The sequence below is a fragment of the Sinocyclocheilus anshuiensis genome, unplaced genomic scaffold, assembly GCF_001515605.1.
Source record: "Sinocyclocheilus anshuiensis isolate Anshui unplaced genomic scaffold, SAMN03320099.WGS_v1.1 scaffold1270, whole genome shotgun sequence".
NCBI lineage: Eukaryota > Metazoa > Chordata > Actinopteri > Cypriniformes > Cyprinidae > Sinocyclocheilus > Sinocyclocheilus anshuiensis.
This window is the reverse complement of record NW_015555837.1, coordinates 17,475-38,341: the sequence shown is the minus strand read 5'-3', so window position 1 is coordinate 38,341 and position 20,867 is coordinate 17,475. Positions and strand designations below refer to the sequence as shown.

Here is a 20,867-nt window from a genome sequence, read left to right as displayed (position 1 = left end):
GAAAAAAAGAATTGTTGCTCTACATAAAGATGGCGTAGGCTATAAGAAGATTGCCAAGACCCTGAAACTGAGCTGCTGGTGGCCAAGACCATACAGCGGTTTAACAGGACAGGTTTCTCAGGACTTCAGTGTTGTCACATGAAAAGATATAATAAAATATTTACAAAAATGTGAGGGGTGTACTCACTTCTGTGAGATACTGTATATTCTTTTTCTTACATGCTCACTGCAGCATATCTGTGGATGTATAGTAACAAGTGTCCTAAATATCACTCGCTTTACCTTTCTTGTCAAAATAGGTGGTACGTGGCTGCAAACAACCTCTGGGCTCACAAGCTACTGAGATACAACTACACTTCAGCAGAGCTGTTCACATATCCATTCTGCTTGCCAAAAGCTCCTGCATAATTCAATCCGAACATCAACTTATGCACCTGGACTTACCAATAGGAGCCAAATCTCCCCCTTCCTACTTCCATTCTTCCTACCTACCTCAAAACTTATCAAGGAAGTGACTGCAGCACCGTACAGATCTCCAACTGGGTGCACAGCTGTGCACCATCCCATTGTGAAAAGAGAAGTAAATAAAGAACTCTTGTTCATAGAAAACACAAGGCCTGAGAGGTTTCAGTAATAAACATCTGCAACGTCTGGTCTGAAGAATTTGCGAGCACAATGTGGAACTAACCAATTGTTCCAACCAAAAACAAAATCTCCTCAAACTTCAGTCTTCTCACCCTCTTTTCATGTTCTTCCCTTATCTTTCGGTCAGGACCTCTGTAGTTGTGGGGGTCAGATCAGAGGGCAGGAGAGGAGGCATCAGATAAGAGCACACAAAGAGGTCGCCGACTGATTTAACACACTGTTAACACTCCTTCACTTTCTCTAATGGAAGTCTTTCATGTGCTGGCTATGTGCATGTTTGTTTTAGATGGTGGAAGGGGGCTAAATGTTATGGCACGCTGCTATAGACCGACAGCATGTAAATCATGGGCTCTTCTCCTTGACGGCAGAGATAACATGGTGGGCAGATGGGGATGTAAAAACTCTAATGTAATTAAGATACCCTGCCTAACCAGGCAAAGAAGGAACTTTACACTATTTTCAAGACAAGGTCAGTACAGGCTGCATCTTTCAAGCCCCAATTAGAATAGAAGAACACCATAACATGTTGTCTATATGACAAACTTGTTTATAAAAGTCCTCTTTTTGTCTTCCATAGAAGAAAGTAAATCATATGAGTTTGGAACGACCTCAGGGTGAGTAAACAACAAATGTGAAAGATTAATTTCACATTCATTGTATTTGTATGGAAAAGAGTGACCAGGACATTCTTCTAAATTTCTGTTTTATGGAAGAAAGAAAAACAAATGAGCTTGGAAAGAGGGTAAATATTGACAGAATTTCCATTACTGTGTAAACACTCTGATATGAAGTGTTTCTGAAGCATTTATAGCCGACCTGAGGCTGAGTGGAGGACAGGCCTCCAGCTGTTTACAGGACGGAGATGAGTCGAAGACAGATGAACCACAGCACATGGAGATGAAAAGAGAGGAGATGGAGGAAGAGGAGGAGGGACCAGAGTGTAGAAATCCTTGGAAGGGATGAAAAAAAAAACCTGATGCAGAGATGTGGAAGAGGTCCAGGGAAATCATCTGAACGCTGTCTCAGGGCTAATGACATCTTCTTTTGCTCTCTTTCCTCTTCCTATTTCGATTTTATGTGAAAGCATAGATAGACATTGTCTAATGCATATTAGCCAGTTGAAGATTTCAGGAAACACGTATTTCGCATACGTGCAAACTTTGGCACTGTGGACTAAATACCCCCTCATATCTACAATCATCTGGGAGACATACCAGGAATATTAAAAAAAAATGCAAACATTTACTCAATGCTACTGTACAGATGAAAACTATCATTATAATGGAGTATGTTATGGGTATGTGAGCATGTGTAAAAAGCTGGAACTGGGAAACAGGCTAGAAAAAACAAGTGCTGATAAAACAGCAAAAGCTGCCTTAATGGCAAAGTACAATCTAGATTTTCATTTTCAGAGGAAAAAGTGCACTGCAGTGTATGTTCCACTTCAATGCTAAATGTTGTTATATGGTTGCTAAGTATTATATTTAACTAACAACATAAAAAAATTTACTTGAGAAAAAAAAACATTTACTGAAATAAAATTTTAAAAAAAACTTTGATTTATTTTATTTCAGCCAGTTGGCAATTTTTCTAATTTTTATTTAATTTAATTTACTAAAATGACTAACATTATAATGGAGTATGTTATGGGTATGTGAGCATGTGTAAACAGCTGGAACTGGGAAACAGGCTAGAAAAAACAAGTGCTGATAAAACAGCAAAAGCTGCCTTAATGGCAAAGTACAATCTAGATTTTCATTTTCAGAGGAAAAAGTGCACTGCAGTGTATGTTCCACTTCAATGCTAAATGTTGTTATATGGTTGCTAAGTATTATATTTAACTAACAACATAAAAAAATTTACTTGAAAAAAAGAAACATTTACTGAAATAAAATTAAAAAAAAAACTTTGATTTATTTTATTTCAGCCAGTTGGCAATTTTTCTAATTTTTATTTAGTTTAATTTACTAAAATGACTAAAAATAGAAATGAAATAAAATGTATAAAAAGTAGACTTATTTAAACAATAAATAATAAGAATGACAAAAACAAGACAAAATGAAAATGAAAATGGAAAACATAAAATAATCAAAGATATGAATAACTCTATAATAGTTCTCCATGATACTAAAATAACACTGGATAAGATGTTCTGAGTGGTTGCTATGTAGTACTGATCGGTTGTGTACCTCACGGACACACGGACGCACCGGTCTCTCAACATAAGGTGGTGTAGTAAAGAAGATAACGATCCAAAATTTTGAATGCGTGTTGTTCGTGTGAAAGGAGTTGAATTTCCACACAGGCCTCTATTGCTTTTCAGCCCTGTCTGATCTAGAGTTCCTCTTTGATGTGAGCTGAGAAACAGGAAGTGCACGCTGTCCCAAACATCATATTCTCAGAACAAGCAAAAAAATGAGAGAGGACACACAAAGACACTGTCACATGGACACGGACCAATAAATGTAAAAGGGTACCTACATTTACCTGGCCATCTTGCCCAACATGTACTTGGTGGATCTGTAGGTTGCCCTGCAAGACAGGAAAGGCATAATTTCAAATTTCAGCAGTTGCCAGTTTCCATGAATGAAGTACACATTTCTTTTTTAAAGCATCAGAGCACTTTCATGCAGACAGGGATTTCTGTGTTTAAAAAAAGTGGTGGAATGGGAAAAAAGCAAAGTCTATAGACAATTTTTTTTTTTAAGTTTGAACTTGAGCGTGATGTTTTTATAACATTGTGTAATGTGTAATGGTAAAAAAATGCACGTTTACAAAGAAAAACAATGGAAATGCAAAGCAGTGGAATGCAAAAGTGTGTTGCCTTAGATGTACAATTTTTTTTAAGTTTTTGTTGCAATGACTATTAAATATGGATCATCTAGCATCAAATTAAAGTAGCATCAAATGTTTATAACCTCATTCTTTAAATGGTCATTTTGGCCTCTCCCATCTCAGAGGTCTTGACATTCCAACTTTATCTAACAATTCATATGAACATGTCAAATTTTTTAGACAATCTGTGGAATGTATATTCAATTAATTCATCAGGGAAAAAACTGCTGCACCACAACAAACTTTCAATCATGTTCTCCATCTGACTGTAAAACACACACACACACCTGACAAATATCTAGCTAAAGGGAAATGATCTTACGATGGCTCATTTCCTTTACAAACTCTTCCAGATAAATGGTTTTAATGAGGCGCGCCAAATATATTACAAAGACAGTCTTTGTGAGTGGAGGCTGGATGAAGTGGCACGCTGTTGCTAAGCTCTGGACTTAAAAACAAACAATATTACTGAGAATTTACCCAAAAAATGAGCACTGAAAGTCATCATCAATTTTTTTTATAAACCAGCACAGGAAGAGCTTTTGAGCATTTTTTATTCTCTTCTCCTCCCTCATCTCTCTTCTTTCCAAGATGATGGCTGGATTTGATCAAAATAATGATTACATATATGCGGATACCTTTACATAATCCTGCTTAAATCTAGGACTCGGAGTACTCAAGAGCCTTAGAAATAGTGCTTTAGAGAAATATCTCTGCCAAAGATCATAGTAAAACTGGTAGGTCAGGAATAATTATGGATAGGTGGTGAGGTTTGATGGCCTGTGTCTTTGTGACCTTTATATGGGAAACACAAATGAGGGGATGGAGAGCCTCAGAGGAAGAAGAAGAATGAGAGACTGAAGGAACAAGAAATATAAAGGAAATTATGCTCACCTCGCTGTCCTGCGTGATCTGCACCTGTTCGCCCTGTGGCACCTGAGCAATGTGGAGGTGTCCCTGCGGTATCTGGGAACGAAAAAATATCCAAATGAATGTAATTTCCAATCAAGCTGTTGTCAAATAATTATGTCTGACAATTTAAAGTGTGCCAGTATTATTTAACCGTGTGTATTTAGGATACATAAAATGCTAGCTTTGAAATTAGCCATAGCAAGACAAAAAGTCATAAACAGACAAAATATATATACATTAGCAGTCAGAAGTTTGGAATAATTCAGATTTTGAATGTTTTTGAAAGTCATGCTCTCCAAAGATGCATTTATTTATAAAAATACAGTAAAAACAGTAATATTGTAAAATATTATTGCAATTTAAAATAACGTTTCTCTGTGAATATATTTTAAAATGTATTTTATTCCTGTGATGCAAAGCTGAATTTTCAGCATTATTACTCCAGTCTTCAGTGTCACATGATCTATCAGAAATCATTCTAATTTGCCGCTCAAGAAACATTTCAGATTATCAGTTTTGAAAACAGTTGTGCTGCTTCATATTTCTGTGGAAACAATGACACAAGTTATTTTTCAAGAATGTTCAGAAGATGTATAAAAGTATTCATTTCATTTCTTTCTTAAAAAAAAATAAAAAATAAAAACTTACACCAAACTTTTGAATGGTAGTATATCATGGTTTCCACAAAAAAAATAAAAATTATAATAATAATTCAAAGTTAAATCACTAATGAAGTGAATTTTGGTATTTTGACTTGTCAACCATTTGAAACTAAAACACCAAATTGACCAATAATTACAATGCAATGATGCATTACATTGGCGGCTTTCAAAGGCGTCTTTCAGTAGAGTGTTTACTGTATTTAATTATTATAACACGCCAAATGTATCATGGTTAACCTTGGAAGACTTTTCAGTCTCATGTTTCTTGGTAGTTCAGTACTGTGGTATAGAAATAACAAATTTTTCCACAAATAATGTGACGTGTTCCTAAACATTTGATATTATTGGTTTTGTTAATCAGATTTTTCCTCCACTGCTTTCCCAAAATTCTCATGAAAAAAAAAACAAGTCTAATTTAGGAAAGTTTATAACAAAAGCTACACGAGCGATCATTCAAAACCTAAAAAGAGCATGTCATTGTTTGCCGTATCTGACAGGCTAAATTTATCGATTATGTGCGAGTGACAAAAACTGAACATTTGCCGGAGCCAAACGGCTTGACAAAAGCTGACCATTGAGTTGTTGTCTATTACGGTTCGGTTCAGGGAGATGTTACACAAACAACAGATGACAGATCCGTTTCTGAGTCCACTGATGCCAAGAACTCCTCCGCAGATTTAACTCTCTTGATTGTTCATTGTGTATTTAGGGTTTTGATTGTGCTGTCACAACAGTAAGCAGATCATATTTCGGATGGTGTGTTGGGGTGGAGGTGACCTCATGCAGCTGTGAGAGTCAGAGATCATGTTTAGGTCCTCAAAAGAGAGTGCATGATGGGGCACAGCGGAAACTCTGCTGCTAAAGCTGCATTAAAACGCTTTATGGGATCAGCCTTTCCTCTGAGCACCAGCACTCAAACAGAGTTCTGGAGAGCGAGACCTTCTTACAGAGATCAGGAGATGTTTGAGTGTGTTTATGTGTTTGCCTGCGCAGCTGAGACAGATTTGAGATGAATGGGTATGTATGCATTACGGTACGAGATGTGTGGTCTTGCAAATACATTAATTTAAGCCAGATATTTACATTTGGTGAAAAAAGTGGTGGTTGTCTGTGCCAGATTTGGCAGTGGTTACCAAGGTGGCGCTACATGGTTGCTAGGGTGTTCTGGGTGGTTGCTATGGCATTGCTAGCTCTCTGCACACTGGTCTAAGTCAAAAGAGCCCACCCTCAACTCATTTACAGGGTACTGAACCTTTTTTAGGGCCGAGAACATCTTAATTTGTGCTCACATTGTAAAGGCATTTAAATTATTATTATAAAATAACAAAATAATATAATTATTACGAACAGAGTCATGTACTTGACACTGTACTTTTAATTGTAATTCATAAATATTTATTATTTTACTTTTATTAGTAATAGAATTTTAGCTAAACTTTAGCTTTGGATTAACTTTTACAAAAGTTAAATTTTTGGCGAATATTAGTTCAAACAGATGGAACGATAGATAGAACGATAAATAGAAAGATAAAACGATAGATAGATAGATAGATAGATAGATAGATAGATAGATAGATAAATGGAATCATAAAACAATAGATGATAGAGATAGATAGATAGACAAACAGACAGACAGACAGACAGATAGATAGATAGATCAGAAGGAACATGTCATTTCTCACTAGCGAGGTAACAACAACGCTGTTGTTGGAGCACAAACGTTGGATGAGATGCGTGAGAAATGAATCCTACAAACAAAAGCATTTTAAGGAAAAAAAAACGGATGAATGTCTTGAAATACAACATCTGAACAATGTCTTGAGGTGTTCTAACTCCAGACTATTATTAGAAAATAATGCACACCCGAGGTGGTGATGCACCCACGACGTCAAGCGGTTCGTCTATCTATCTGTCATTATTTTCTAATAATTCAACGGCCCATCGTCAATTATTTGTGTGGGTTGGCCTTTTTGATGATGACGATGATATGACGATACTCACAACTTGCACCTGCCCGTCTTCTCCAATACGGTGGATCTGGACTTGTTGTGTGGCTCCAGCCAGCGCGTAGTGCAAGGCCTGCTGGGTAGAGGTCTCGATAGCTGACGTCTCTGCGGCCGAGACTCCATCTGTTCGAGGACACACATAAACAAGTTCATAACACAATCCAACTATGTGGGTCAAAAAAGAAACTAGGGAGACTGGGTCAAACCGTGTCAAACAACTGCTTTCAATAACAGAAGATGCTCCACTGTAACTGCCAAACACACACACACACACACACACACACTTAAGCAAGGCAAGAGATAAAGAGAGAGACCACAGTCTGTCCTCCATCATGATTTCGGTGTAATCAGACGAACGCCCATGCGCTCACACAGCCGCAGGTCACATAGTCTGAGATATTTGTACGAATGTGAACGTGCGCAAACCCAAACAAATGTAGAAGAGAATGTACGATAAACAAGGTTCTCACAGGCAGAGAGAAGTGGAAGAGTTCGCATACACACACCCTGAAATTGAGGAAAATCCCTTCCGACTGCTGCTGGACGGGATCCAGTGCATCTGCTAGATTACAGAGTGTTTATACAGCGTAAACGATCTCAAAATACACAACAAGGGCTCTCGACCCAGCAGCCCAAACGCACTCGTGCCCTAAAACCGTACGTAAACCCAACCCCTCAGTCTAAACAACGAGAATTACCCACATGCTACAACAGCCCAGACGCTTAAAACACACACTCACCGCATTTCTGATGAAAGGTCGTCAAGTTGTCTCTGGAAAAACGTTGCGGGTATTCATTTACAAAGTTGGAGTGATTTTAAATCATAGAGAAGGGCATATTAGCAGGCTAACATTTCTTGGAGGAAAAAGCACCAAATGTGACAACGCCGTACTATTAGTTTTCCCAGACGCAAAGTGATCTGAGACTACGTTGGGTCTTCCCAAGGTTGCGTATGAAAAGTAAACCGGATTCAATTTTATGCATCTGAAAGACCTCCGGAGCAATTTGTCCTTCAGCTTGCTAGTTTTCGCTTCTTAGCTGCTATCGGTTTAGCAATGCCCATGTAAAACAAAAACAACTGTGTTGGACAATTAAAAACACGGCATGATAATGTGCCTGAAGATGGTTGTTTGATGAAAATGCTGCAACTTATTATCCAATACTGAATTTTTTTTGTGGCCTGACAGTTAGCATACATGCTAACAAACATGGTATGGCAAAGTTAACAAAAGTTTTAAATAAAACTATTGATAATTCTACAACAACTATCAAAAACATGCTTGTGTGTCTGAAGCTGATTGCTTGTCAAAAATGCTGTAGTTTATTAAATATACTGAATATTTTTTGGCAGTTAGCACACATGCTAACAAGCATGATATGTTAATCTTAGCAAATGTTGTTAAATAAAAGAGTCCTGATAATTCTACAATGACAATCAAAAACAGCTATGATAATGTGTCTGAAGATGGTGACTTTATTAAAAATGTTGCATCTTATTAAACATGCTGAATTTTGTTGGTTTTGTGGTCTGTTAGCACACATGCTAACAAACATGGTATGGTAATGTTAACAATTTTTTTTTTTAAATAAAACTGCTTTGATAATTCTACAATGACAATCAAAACATTGTAATATAAACTGTGTGAAAGAAAGTAGTTTGTTTTTGTTGAGTCCTTGTTTTTTAGAAGCTAGTGTACATGCTTAAAATATATGTTTGCAAACGAAAATGGCTATTTGACCTAAACATCATTGCTTATTCAAACGAAGAATTTTTTCAGATCCATGGCCTAGTGGTTAGTGCACATGCTTAAAACATGATAACATATGCCAACAAATGTGGTCATCTACCAAATTTGAATTCTTGTTCTAACGTTAAACAAACATGCACTTCGCATGGTCATGAAAGGTCTGCAAACAAACGTAGACTGATAATTTATCGAAACATTTCCAATTAGTAAGCATAAAATATTTACATACATATTCTTGCAGTTATCAACCATGTTAGCAAAAAACAAAAGTCTCATTTTGATTATTAATAGGGCTGGGATGATAAATCGATTTTCAGAATGCATCGCGATTCCTCTGGAATCGATTCTGAGCTTAGATTTTAACAGCAGATGGCACTCTAATCTAGTTTTTATCCGCACGCTCAAATGCTCATGAAGAAGAGTGCTAAAGAGCGCTTTGTGCGTTCGGCTGAGTCTTGTAATTTCACCTCACCTCAGAATGCTTTTATGACGCGAGATTAATGTAAACACAGCCCACTGTGAACACCCTTGTAATTCGCTTCAACCTTTTCGAATTTTATGAATGATTATTTTAGGTTCAAGTGTGTGTAAGGATTTGGAAACAAGCAGAGTACGGCTGTTTCTAAAGCATGCAGTGCCTTCTGCTATTCAAAACTAAGCTCAGAATCGATTCAAGAAAGAATCGCGATGCATTCGGAAAATCTCAAAATCGATGCTGAATCATTTCTCGATTTTCCCAGCCCTAATTATTAAATATTCAAAATTTCATGGATCCATGGTTTAAAAGTGAATGAATATAGTATGGCAACATATGTAAAAGAATATGATCATTTGACCAAACAGTTGCTATTAATTAAATATAGAGAAGTTTTGAAAATGTCATGTTCTAGCAGTTAACGCACATGCACTTGGTATTGTATAGTTTGGTAACATTGTAAATTGTAAATGTCGCTTCATCTTTGTCGCTTCTTAAATGTAAAGTATTTATTTCAGATTTATGTAGGGTAAGCAGTTTTGGAGAGGCTAGCAATAGCAAGCTAGCTTTGAAAGCATAAGATCCCACCCTCCCTGCAAATCCCTCTCTAAAGCCACTCCTCCAAAACACATGATCCCAGACAGATCAGCGGCTAACCAGCGACACGATGAGAGACGGCGTTGGTGGAGGATTGAATGCAAACGTTGTCAGATTACCTCACGTCTCATTCACCGGTGAGAAAACATTACAGTACAAAGTGCATAATATTACAATAATAACGCCTTCCATTCTCGCTCGGTCAGGAATAGTGTAATGGAACGCGCTGATGACGTATCATGTCTGCGTGAACAGGATGCGCGGAGGTATGCAAATACATATGTTGACAGGCAGGTAGAACAGCCTATCGTAGTCCTCGGACTGAGGAATATGATTGGATGAACATTTTATAGTCCTACGCCTTCCACAGACGATATAAATAAATTTAGACATCTTAACTTAGTGATTGCTATATTGGGATGTGAAGAGACTTTCATCCAGCATAACAAAAAAGGGTTTTGAACCAAATTACCTACCCTGCCTTTAAAGTATTTTAACAGATAAAAATCACATCAGCTTTAAAGTAGAGGTCTGTGCGGGACTGTTTTTTTAGTCAGATCTCGTTTCCAGAATCTCACATTTAAATTTCCGCTACTGAAAGAAAGAGAGATGGGCTAACAAATAAAAGTGTAGTCTGCACAAAATTGTATTTATATAATTTGTCTTGTCAAGAGTCTTGAAGTTAGTGACAGCAACTGCTGCCAACACAGTAGGGGAAAAAAAAGTGTCACAGAGAAAATAAAAATGTTGTACAAAAATTGTATTTCTTATTTTTATTCGTCTTGTCAAAATACTAAATTCGTTTAACATTTTGCTGTACACAGTAGGAAAAGTGTCGCAGAGAAAAATAAATAAATAAATAGGCTACGACATCTGTCATTTAAAATGCTAGGCTAAGCAAAATATAAACAAAACCGAGTTGAACGTCCTTCAAGGACAGCGCAGCCACACTTTGCTCCATCCTTATTCTACTCTGTCACTCATCGACAACCTGCCTGTTCTGTCTGAGGACCGTATTTACCACCGGTAGGCTACAGCCTGCTCTGAGTGTTAGTCACATGCTGCGCACAGACCTCGCAAATAAAATGCTTGACTCAGAAAGCGCTGGTTCATGCATGCATAACAGTCCTGAGTGCAGGCTGTACCAGTGGTCAATAAGAATAAAGGACAGACATGTTGTTATGAAAGGACGTCGGGAACGAGATATTGTTAGACCGCCCGCTCCCGTTCAAGTTACACCAGAGTTACCGACCGCTACCACGTTTTATTCGGGAATTTAATCCCGCATCGCAAGAAATCTGGTCAGAATGCAGACCTCTACTTTAAAGCTGTAAATTTGCAAATATATACAGAATTTTGCAAGCTATGGCAGAGTGTGCGGCTTATTTTCTCCATGCCTACTCATCAAAAATAAGATATTTTTGTTCTCAGATGGAAACACTTGTTGTTGCATTAGCAACAGACCACATGTTCTTCTCGCTCTGGTTTGAAGGAAGGCTGAGCACCAGGTGGCTTGTTCATAAGCCAATAGTTCTACCACGCAGGGAGGCCTATTCCAGTTGGACATGGACAACCGAAGGAGGTGAAGCAATCGTAAGTGTATGGACCATTGTGACGGACCAAATACAGGACATTTGGGTAAGTCCGAAACGGGTCAAAGGTGAAGGCCCGCGGATCTCTGAGAGGAAGGGACAGGACGTGAGGCGTTGTCCTGAGATTAAAACCAGCTGTTAGATGAGGAAACATCAGTCACAGAGTATCTCTCGCACACACAAACATATGTGTGTGAATAAACACTTGTGTGCAACGTACACATGACATTTGCGCGAATGGATGTGAGGTTATGTACATAGCTAGTTCATAGCTAGTTCTCTCTCATACACTCACTTGCAGCATATGTTTATGTTCAATTGAACACAAGCCAGCTGCGGCCTAGACACTTAGCATCAAAATCAAAGAGAAACAGGGCTCGTAAGTTTGGCAAGAGACAAAATTGGCTGGAAAGGACGTAGGGGTTCATACCTGGGCTGCTCTGCGAGGCGGGGGTTCGTCGTGAGAAACTCTTAACCGCCAAACTCTGTCCTCGCTGCTTCCGGCGCCAAGCGGTGCGACACTTGGAGTCGATGCTCTGCTTGATGCGGTACCAGTCGGACTCTGTAATGGTGAACTTGTGGAACAGGTGACCTGGTTACACATGGACAGAGACATTGCAAGCATAATAAAATCAGTCAGGAAATAAGGGAGCAAACACTGACATAATATTTAGTCATAGATTTATGCTGCAAGCAAATAAACTCTTTGCACTCACTGAGTTGAGTTCATTCATGTTAGCGACTGTCAATTGGTGTTTGTTCGTGCAAAACTGCATGTAACATTCCTCGTATTTATAATTATCCACACCAGCTCATTTCTCGATGTTACTTATGGTTTGTTGCACGAATTGACCTACATAATGACGTGACGCGAGTTGTTGTGAATGACAGGAGCGGTTATAAGCACTTCTAATTAGCTCATGTGGAGAAAATAAGTCTGATGCCGGATGAGGCAGAACCGCAGCTGAGCTACTTGAATGATTTAAATTAGACAGGACAGAACTGAGATTAATTAAACTGACTCATATAAACTGAACTGATACAGTCAAAAATCTGATCTGTCACAGAGAGGCTTGGAACAAATAAGTCTTCAGAATACATATAGATTACAACGTACAGTACGTAAGGCACTTAAACCAATGTAGTTACTAACTGGCTGCTCGTACAAAAACATAAACAATCATTAACCGTCAAGGAATCACAAGAACTGCGATTACCATATTGTAAATCATACTTATTTTGTTCTTCTGGAGGTATTGTTCAGACTTACATCGGATGCCGTAGATCATGAGCGGGTCCAGCTGTTTCTTGCCGTGCTTCCCCTGTCCGGAGAGGTTGGAGACGGCCTGCACCTCGCGGTGGAACAGGTAGTCCAGCAGCGTCAGGGCCAGTTTCTCTGCCGTGCGACAGTTGGTGCTGATGTGCAGCATGTCCGCTGGAGATACCGGACAGCGCACGCGCATCTCAGGGTTGTTCTCATCACCCAGCCACGTTCCTGCCGGATAGTCCTCTATAGAAGGAGGAAAATAAACACTAATTACAAAAATGTTGTTCCAAATGTACACAGTTTTCCCATGTTCATAAGTAACTTGTCACTGTAATTTATTAGAGTTATGTAACTATGAAGCTGTCTGACAGAAAACTAGTGTTACTTACAAATCCAAAAATGTATATATATATATATATATATATATATATGTGTGTGTATAACTCTGTATATACGTCTGTTGCTTTCATGATGCATTAGATGCTCATCAGGGTCAGTATGAGTCCTATTTTTTTTCTTAGAAAGTTTTGCTAGAAATGTGTATTTTACAGATATTATATTATATTATATTTGTCCAAATTAACACAGCAATGACGTATTACTATGCAATGCATATTACTAATCAAAAATTAAGTTTTGATATATTTATGGTAGGAAATGTACAAAATATCTTCATGGAACATGATCTTTACTTAATATCCTAATGATTTTTGGCATAACAGAAGAATCGATAACTTTGTCCCATAAAGTGTATTGTTGGCTATTGCTACAAATATACCCAAGCGACTTAAGACTGGTTTATATTATATTATATCATATCATATCATATTATATATTTGGGTTTGTCCATAAATTATTATTATTTTATCAATTTAAAAAAATCTTTATTTATTCATTAATTTATTTTTTGCATGGCAAAATACATTTTTATATTAAATTGTATTATATAAAAATAAATAAATGGATATAAATACCAAGTATATAAATATAACAAGCAAAATATAAATATTAGATGAAAAACCCAAATTAAAAATGTTGCTTTGGCAACTCACTGAAATAAAACAAGCTTAAGTTGAAGTACTAAAATGAAATAAAACTAAATTAAACATAAATATAAATATTTAATAAAAACTAATAAAAATGACTGAAGCACATAACACAATCTCTAAAACTTGAACCACAATTAAAAATGAAAACATAAAAAGCCAATTAAATATATCATGAATTCTATTTTAGTACATGAATAATACTAAAATAACACAGCTAATAATGGATAAAAAGAAAGATACACAACATTATTTAATTGCTTATTCAAATAGGTCCCATATTATATTTTACTAATTTGCAATTGCTTTTTGCAATGAGAATATAAATGTCAATTATTTTACTTTGTAAACATGTCCTTATAATATTTTTATTACGCAGTATAAATGTCTTTATATGCATGAAAATATTTAGTTGCCTTTATATTTTAGGAAGATGCACCTTTGCAGAGGAGCAGCATAGTTGATATTTAGCATCAAAAAGTTTGCAAACACCTGATCTAGACGGCAGATCACTGTACAAGACATTTGTCAAAATACGTGACTCTCACAAGGTGAAATGACATATTCAGGACTAGGGGAACAAATGAAGCATCAGCCATTGTTTTCAATATTAGCCTACTAGTAATCCCAAACATTTGTGGAGGGGTAAGAGCAAGTCCCTCAATGTCTGTGGAGGTTACAGACCTGAATTCAAAACACACTCCACGCTCAGAGCAAATGCAAGAGTGTCCCCTGGTGGACATTATTTGTCACTAAACAAACACATCACAAGAGCATTACTGGTTTAGACCACTTAGGAAAGAGACGCTTTCTTTATTTGGACAAAAATGCTGGCATGGCTGAAAATGATGATTGAAGTTCAACAGTGAGACCATCACATTTCTTCTTCACATAACTAAGATGCAAATTATTACATAACCAGGAATGTGTTCTCATCATGAGTGTAGGGCTGGGCGATGTCAAAAATATCTTTAAAAATATCGCGATATCCGATAATTTCGTCTACCTAAGCCCCACCTCCACCTCGCCCCGCCCCCGTCGAGAAAACATTGCCGACACGCAACATAAACACACACCATGTTCAGTTTGGTCTTAATTATTGCCACAAAGTTTGGTTTTACTTTTCTTAGTTTGGGCTTAAACTAACAGAAAACATTAGCTTTGCTGTTATTTTGGTGTTGCTAATAATTTCCACTCTGTTCTTATCAAATTTGTGTTTGAAATGAATTTAGTTTTGTGAGGAGAACTGTTGAGGAAAAATAATAGAACCCAATTTTAAGTTCATCATGGTGAAGTTGGACATTCTGGCGGTGATTGTAAGAATGATAAATGCATGTTGATGTCCTATAATCATGTCTTGAATAAAATATGCCTATTTTCCGATGTTTCTCTTTCTTTTTGGCATTATCGCTTTTTTATTAATCAAAATACAACGGCCACAATATAATATTCAGTGTTGGGCTGCCGAAACTCCAAACGCGTGCATGTTGAGGGGCGAGCTGAGAAGCTAATGTCTTCATCCGTTTGCAACAAAACTTTATAGTTTTGTTGCAAATTAATTAAGAATTTATAGTGCTATATATATCAGCTTAATTAAACATAATTATATTGTATACACGGTTTACTAAATCTGTAAAAATATTACACGGAAATGTGCGCTGAAGGAATTTGCGTATTTTAATTACCTGTCATGTTTGTGGTTTTTCATCATTATACAATCTGTTTAAATAAATATTCAGAAACACATGCAGTGCTACTTTTTGTATTTTTTCTGTTTAACTTTTATTAAACTGCAGATCAAAATAGAATAGGCCTAAACCCAAAATAAGGATAAATTATATTGGAACGCATCTCCAAAATAATCGCATACACAGATGCACGTTGCCATTACAGTAGTCAGCGCCGAACAACAGGCAAATAAAATTAAACTGAGGTTACAAAAGTGATTCAGTCAAGATCAGTGAGGGATTTTCTTTTCCTTTGTTCTTTGATTAACATTAATGACTGGCGGCAGCGGCTGCTGTCAATGCACGGATCCAATACACCCTTGTTTATATCAAAATTATATTTTGATATAATTCTGTGTGTATTTGTCCATTTGAATGTGTAAGAATGCGAGAAAGGGAGGACAGTCCAGTGTTCGCGTATATAAGAGGCGGCTTTTGTGCGTGCGTTTTGTGTGTGTGTGTGTGAGTGTGTGTGTGCAGCACAGAAAACAGCGCGCGAGCGCAGAAGCGAGTTCTATTTCGTCTTCTTAGTTGAATCTTTTGAAATCACAAAAAAAGCGCAAAAAGAAATTGAGACGCAGAATAGAAATGTATAATTTTATAACAAGTAATTTGATTCCTGACATTATGCATCTGATCTGATTTCCGAAATTGGAATAGCTTTTCAATGCCCAACCCTCCTACTAATTATTTCATTCTTGCATGCAAAAAGACCTGGTGACTATGGGGCTATGTAAAATATTTTTTGCAACTTACTAGGTTTGTCATTTGTCATTTTTATCCGATAATGTCGATAATCGTCTGATACCTGACTGTTGACATCGACATCGCGATACTTACGAGACATCGTCTATATACGATAATATCGTCATATCGCCCAGCCCTACATGAGTGCTCTCAAGAAAAATACTGTAACTTGTGGCATAATTTGTCTCAGAAATTATTTGAATTGGCATTTCTGTTAAATGTTTGTATGAGTAGTGCGTGCCAAGCACTGCTTCGGCTATAGCTTGATGGGGTTTATTGCTGGTCAGTTAAGGCTTATCATGGAACGTGGATTTCTGTGTCTCGTCAAAGCAGGCATGTAAAAATTATGTTAGGGAGTCAAATGTGTCAAAATATTATAATATAACATATTTACATTTTCATAAGTTCGATGCAGCAAAACAACTATTCTGTAATATAATAATAAAATAAAATTTTCTAGCAAAACAAAATCAGTTCTCCCTATGTGAGTTTTTCAATCACAGGCAGCTGTACACGTTGGCCATGTATTTAATAATTTAAATTAATTTAATTTAACTACTTAATTAATTTATCTAAAAAAAAAACACACATTTCTAGCTAATAAAATTAAATAAAAAATATGTAGCCTATATAAACTGAGGAGAAAAACTCAAGTCTTTGTATAACATTTTCACACTTTTAAACCAGACAGAAAAATATTTCAAATTTTGAATATTTTAATGTAGCAAAACAATTTTTAACATTTTGTAATATAATATGATATTATATACTATTAATTATTTTGGTATGGAAAAAAAATAATGATTATTGACAAATAAATTGGTAAATTAATAATTAATTTATCAACAAACACAAATGTTTGTCATGTTTGTCATATAATAGCCAGGAAAATATTTAAAATATTTGAATGTAGTGAAACAATTGTCAATATTTTTAGTTATTTATTAGTTAAATAACTTTTAATTAAATAAATGTACTTTAGCAAGCAAAACAAAAAACAAAAAACAAAAATCAAAATTTTTTCCCCAATGTGAATCTCTCAATCACAAGAAGCTGTATAATACAGCCACTTTTTAAATGTATGGTATGGTCACATGACAAAAATGCTGCACTGTTTACTAGATTAAAGGGATGACACATTTCACCCCACTCCCCTACATCAAAATGATGGTAGAGGTTAAAGCAAGGGGAAAACAACCCAAACAAACAAAAGCAAAGCCTTTAAAGAACCAAATGTACCATTCGTTGACTAAATATCATCACGAACAGCTGCGAACAAGTGAATATTTGTGGAGGAACGTCTTTGAACAAACCAAGCTAACCCAGACGCCACTCCAAAACAACCCAGTCAAATAATGAGAAAAGCAAAAGCAGAAGTTAAGCAATCAAAACAAACCCTTTAATCCCAGACCTCCTCCAGACCAAAGATACATCCCTGAATCACAGACGGCCAGACGCTTACACAACACACAAGGGTTACTGGTGTAACGAACTTTGTTTGAAGTAATAGTGGATAGTCAAAACATGTTTATATTATTAATCAATAATAGCAGAGTACACTTTGATTTTACTAACCGGAGCCTATTGTTCTCTGTTCACACTTCTAAGATTTCAAGGATTTTCCGCTACATTTTTATGCTTAAATGTTACCCAACCACAGAGACAAAACACATGAAAATACATACGAGCCATAAACATGCTATTATCTTATTTGTGCAGATGCATTTCTAAGATTTCCATGTCTTCAAACCTTTTCAATGATTGTTTAAATTTGTTGCTCTTCTTGTGAGGCCATGTTTGTGCTGAACTCAAAACAAATGGTTCCCACTGGCTCATAAAAATTATATCCTTTTATGTCGCCATAAAATCAAAATTGGAATTTTTTTGTGGCTTTTAGTTTTTCTTAGCTTTGGGGAAATTTATGCTAGTCAACTTCTAAACATCGACAAAATTAGCTTTAAGTAGAGTTCTTTCTCTTCTGGAAAACAGACTAATAATGTCGATGACTCATCCTGCACTACAATGATTTTTGTCCAATCAGATTCTCTCTATACTGACGATGTCCCGCCCCCTGATAACATATATAATGATAACAAATCATGGCTAGGACATAAGTAAGCTTATGGACCTATTTCACAGATTGTGATGACCTGTTTCCACAGTTATTAATATCATGAATCTAGCAGCTTTTTGTAATTTAATTTTAAAAAGTCATGTACATTTATAACACTATACTTTGTTTTATTGCCTTAGTATGAAATGTTGAATTTTTAAAAATGTTTTTAATTATATATTTTAATAAAAAACAAATATGCACATTTATAAAATATATATATACTTTGTGTGTCACTACTAGGGCTGCACGATAAATCGAAATGGAATCGAGATCGCGATTCGACAGAAGCTGCGATTGTCATGCGTTCATGGTGTGTGTGTGTTCACTGCTGTGTGTGTGCGCACTTAGGATGGGTTAAATGCAGAGCACTAATTCCTAGTATGGGTCACCATACTTGGCCACATGTCACATCACATCACTCACTCACTCACTTATTAAATCTGGTATTTTCACATGCTTTCAAATGGAGCAGCATTTACTTCACAGAGCCATAGTTCACTGAGAAGCTACACAAACAGCTGTTATTATCGCGAACGATTTCTTCGATTTCAGAATCATTAAAATCATCTGCGATTTTTTTGCGTAACTTGTCAGTGAACTACGGCTATGTGAAGTAAATGCTGCTCCATCTGAAAGCACGTGATGATGATTTACTGCTGATTACAGAACCGGCTTTTTTAACAAAATGCGCATGACAATCGCATTCGATTAATCATGCAGCCCTAGTCACTACCTTAGTATTTTTTTTTTATGTATTTTATTTTTTACAAATGTAAATACATTTATTATATATACATTTTGTTTTATTACTTTGGTATTAATTTTTTATTTTTTTTCTATTTATTTATTTTTTATAATATACATTTATAACATTATGCTTTGTGTTTTATTAGTTTGATTTATAATAAAAATTAAATATATAATTTTTTAAAATTGTTTAAACATTTAATGTACATTTATTACATTATGCTTTGTGTTTTATTGCCTTTGTATACATTTTTATTTTTTTATTTATTTTTTATTTTTATTTTAATTGTTTAAAAAATGTAAGTACATTTGTAATATTATACTTTGCATTTTATTATCTTGGCATTTTTTTTATTTGATTTTTTGTATTTTTGATATTTTAATAAATAAAACTTCATGTACATACCGTTATACTTTGTGTTTTATTACTTTGGTATATCTTTTTTTGTTTTTGCATTTTTTATATTTAAATTTAAAAAAAAATGTAATGTACATTTATAACATTATACTTTGTGTTTTATTAACTTGGTATTAAATAGAAAACTGGTTAACGCTGCTGCGTGAGTGTTTGCAATACAAAGGCTGAAGGGAGTGACGGCAAATTTGACATTTTCTTTCTTCTGACCAACATAATGAATCTCTCTATATTTTTTTTCCTCTTTTGAAAAGACATAAATACGCAAATATCAATTCTCATACATAAATATCTTGTTTTATTTTTTATTGGAGTAAATGGAAACGCTTCTGCTTCTGAGAACCAGAAATGTGAAAAGTGTCCATCGACTGTTAAAAAGGGTCCTTTATGTCCTCACAAAGCTTCCTGTATTAATGATTTCATAAGGGATTTTTGTGCACAAATAAATGCATATGTGACTAATTATCATTGGGGAAATTTTAAGACAAAACACAATCCATTTGTGAATCTTACCCTCTGAGTTGAGAGTGATGAGCGTTACGTTGTTGGTATTCTGAGATAACGGCTGGCCGCTGTTGGACACCGAATCGCTCGTTTCAGAGCCACTTTCCTGATCTTCCGGAACCTCTTCCTGGACGGGAACCTTCAGCACTATCGTCTTCTGCCTTCCTCGCCCAACAGTACTGCAATGAAAACATAACACAAATTACACCGAGAGATGTTATGGAGAGCTTGTGCAACAGATCCAGAAATTGTCTCCTGTATATATCTGAATACAGTATGCATACATTTGCACACACAGGAGACATTTTTATTTCATTTATGCACAAAAACACAAACTCACTTGCTGAGCAGGTTCTCTAAAGAGTCTGAGGCGCGCGGTGAAGTTTCCTCCCGCGTCTTCGGCCGGTCTCCACTCACTATAACGTTTGTCTGAGGAACAACACTGACAGCAAACACTCACTGTTACTGTCTGACACTGTCAAAACTTTATATCACTGCTGGTTCTCAACTGGTGGGAACAACACAAAAAAGATCTGTTCTAATAATATTACATAGTGATGCTCGATATATATATATATATATATATATATATATATATATCGATACTATAGCCATTTTTTTATGTATTTATTTTAATGAATTTATATGTTTGTTTGTTTTTTTTACATTTAGATTACCTTAACCGTCATCCAACACTCAAAGTTAATCTCTACAAAAAAATATATATAATAATAATTTAATAACACTGTTAAATGCCAATCTCAAAATTATGATTAGAATCTTACAATTTCTAAATTCATTTGCAGAATTTAAAATGATTTAGCTT

The 20,867-nt window shown here is 35.8% G+C and overlaps 1 protein-coding gene across 3 annotated transcripts in view; it reads right to left on the bottom strand.

Annotated features, from left to right (window-relative positions):
- The window catches only part of LOC107675466 (protein BANP), a 43,577-nt gene that overhangs the window by 19,058 nt on the left and 3,652 nt on the right, over positions 1–20,867 (bottom strand). For 2 of the 3 annotated variants that reach the window (XM_016469827.1, XM_016469828.1), the window contains exons 5-11: positions 20,382–20,483; positions 20,051–20,220; positions 12,743–12,982; positions 11,903–12,064; positions 7,056–7,183; positions 4,375–4,446; positions 3,127–3,177 (exon numbers count right to left, since the gene is read on the bottom strand). In XM_016469827.1, coding sequence (XP_016325313.1) covers positions 3,127–3,177; positions 4,375–4,446; positions 7,056–7,183; positions 11,903–12,064; positions 12,743–12,982; positions 20,051–20,220; positions 20,382–20,483 — 925 coding nt within the window. The remainder of the gene's footprint in view (positions 1–3,126; positions 3,178–4,374; positions 4,447–7,055; positions 7,184–11,902; positions 12,065–12,742; positions 12,983–20,050; positions 20,221–20,381; positions 20,484–20,867) is intronic. The other variant, XM_016469829.1, reaches the window with a different exon arrangement.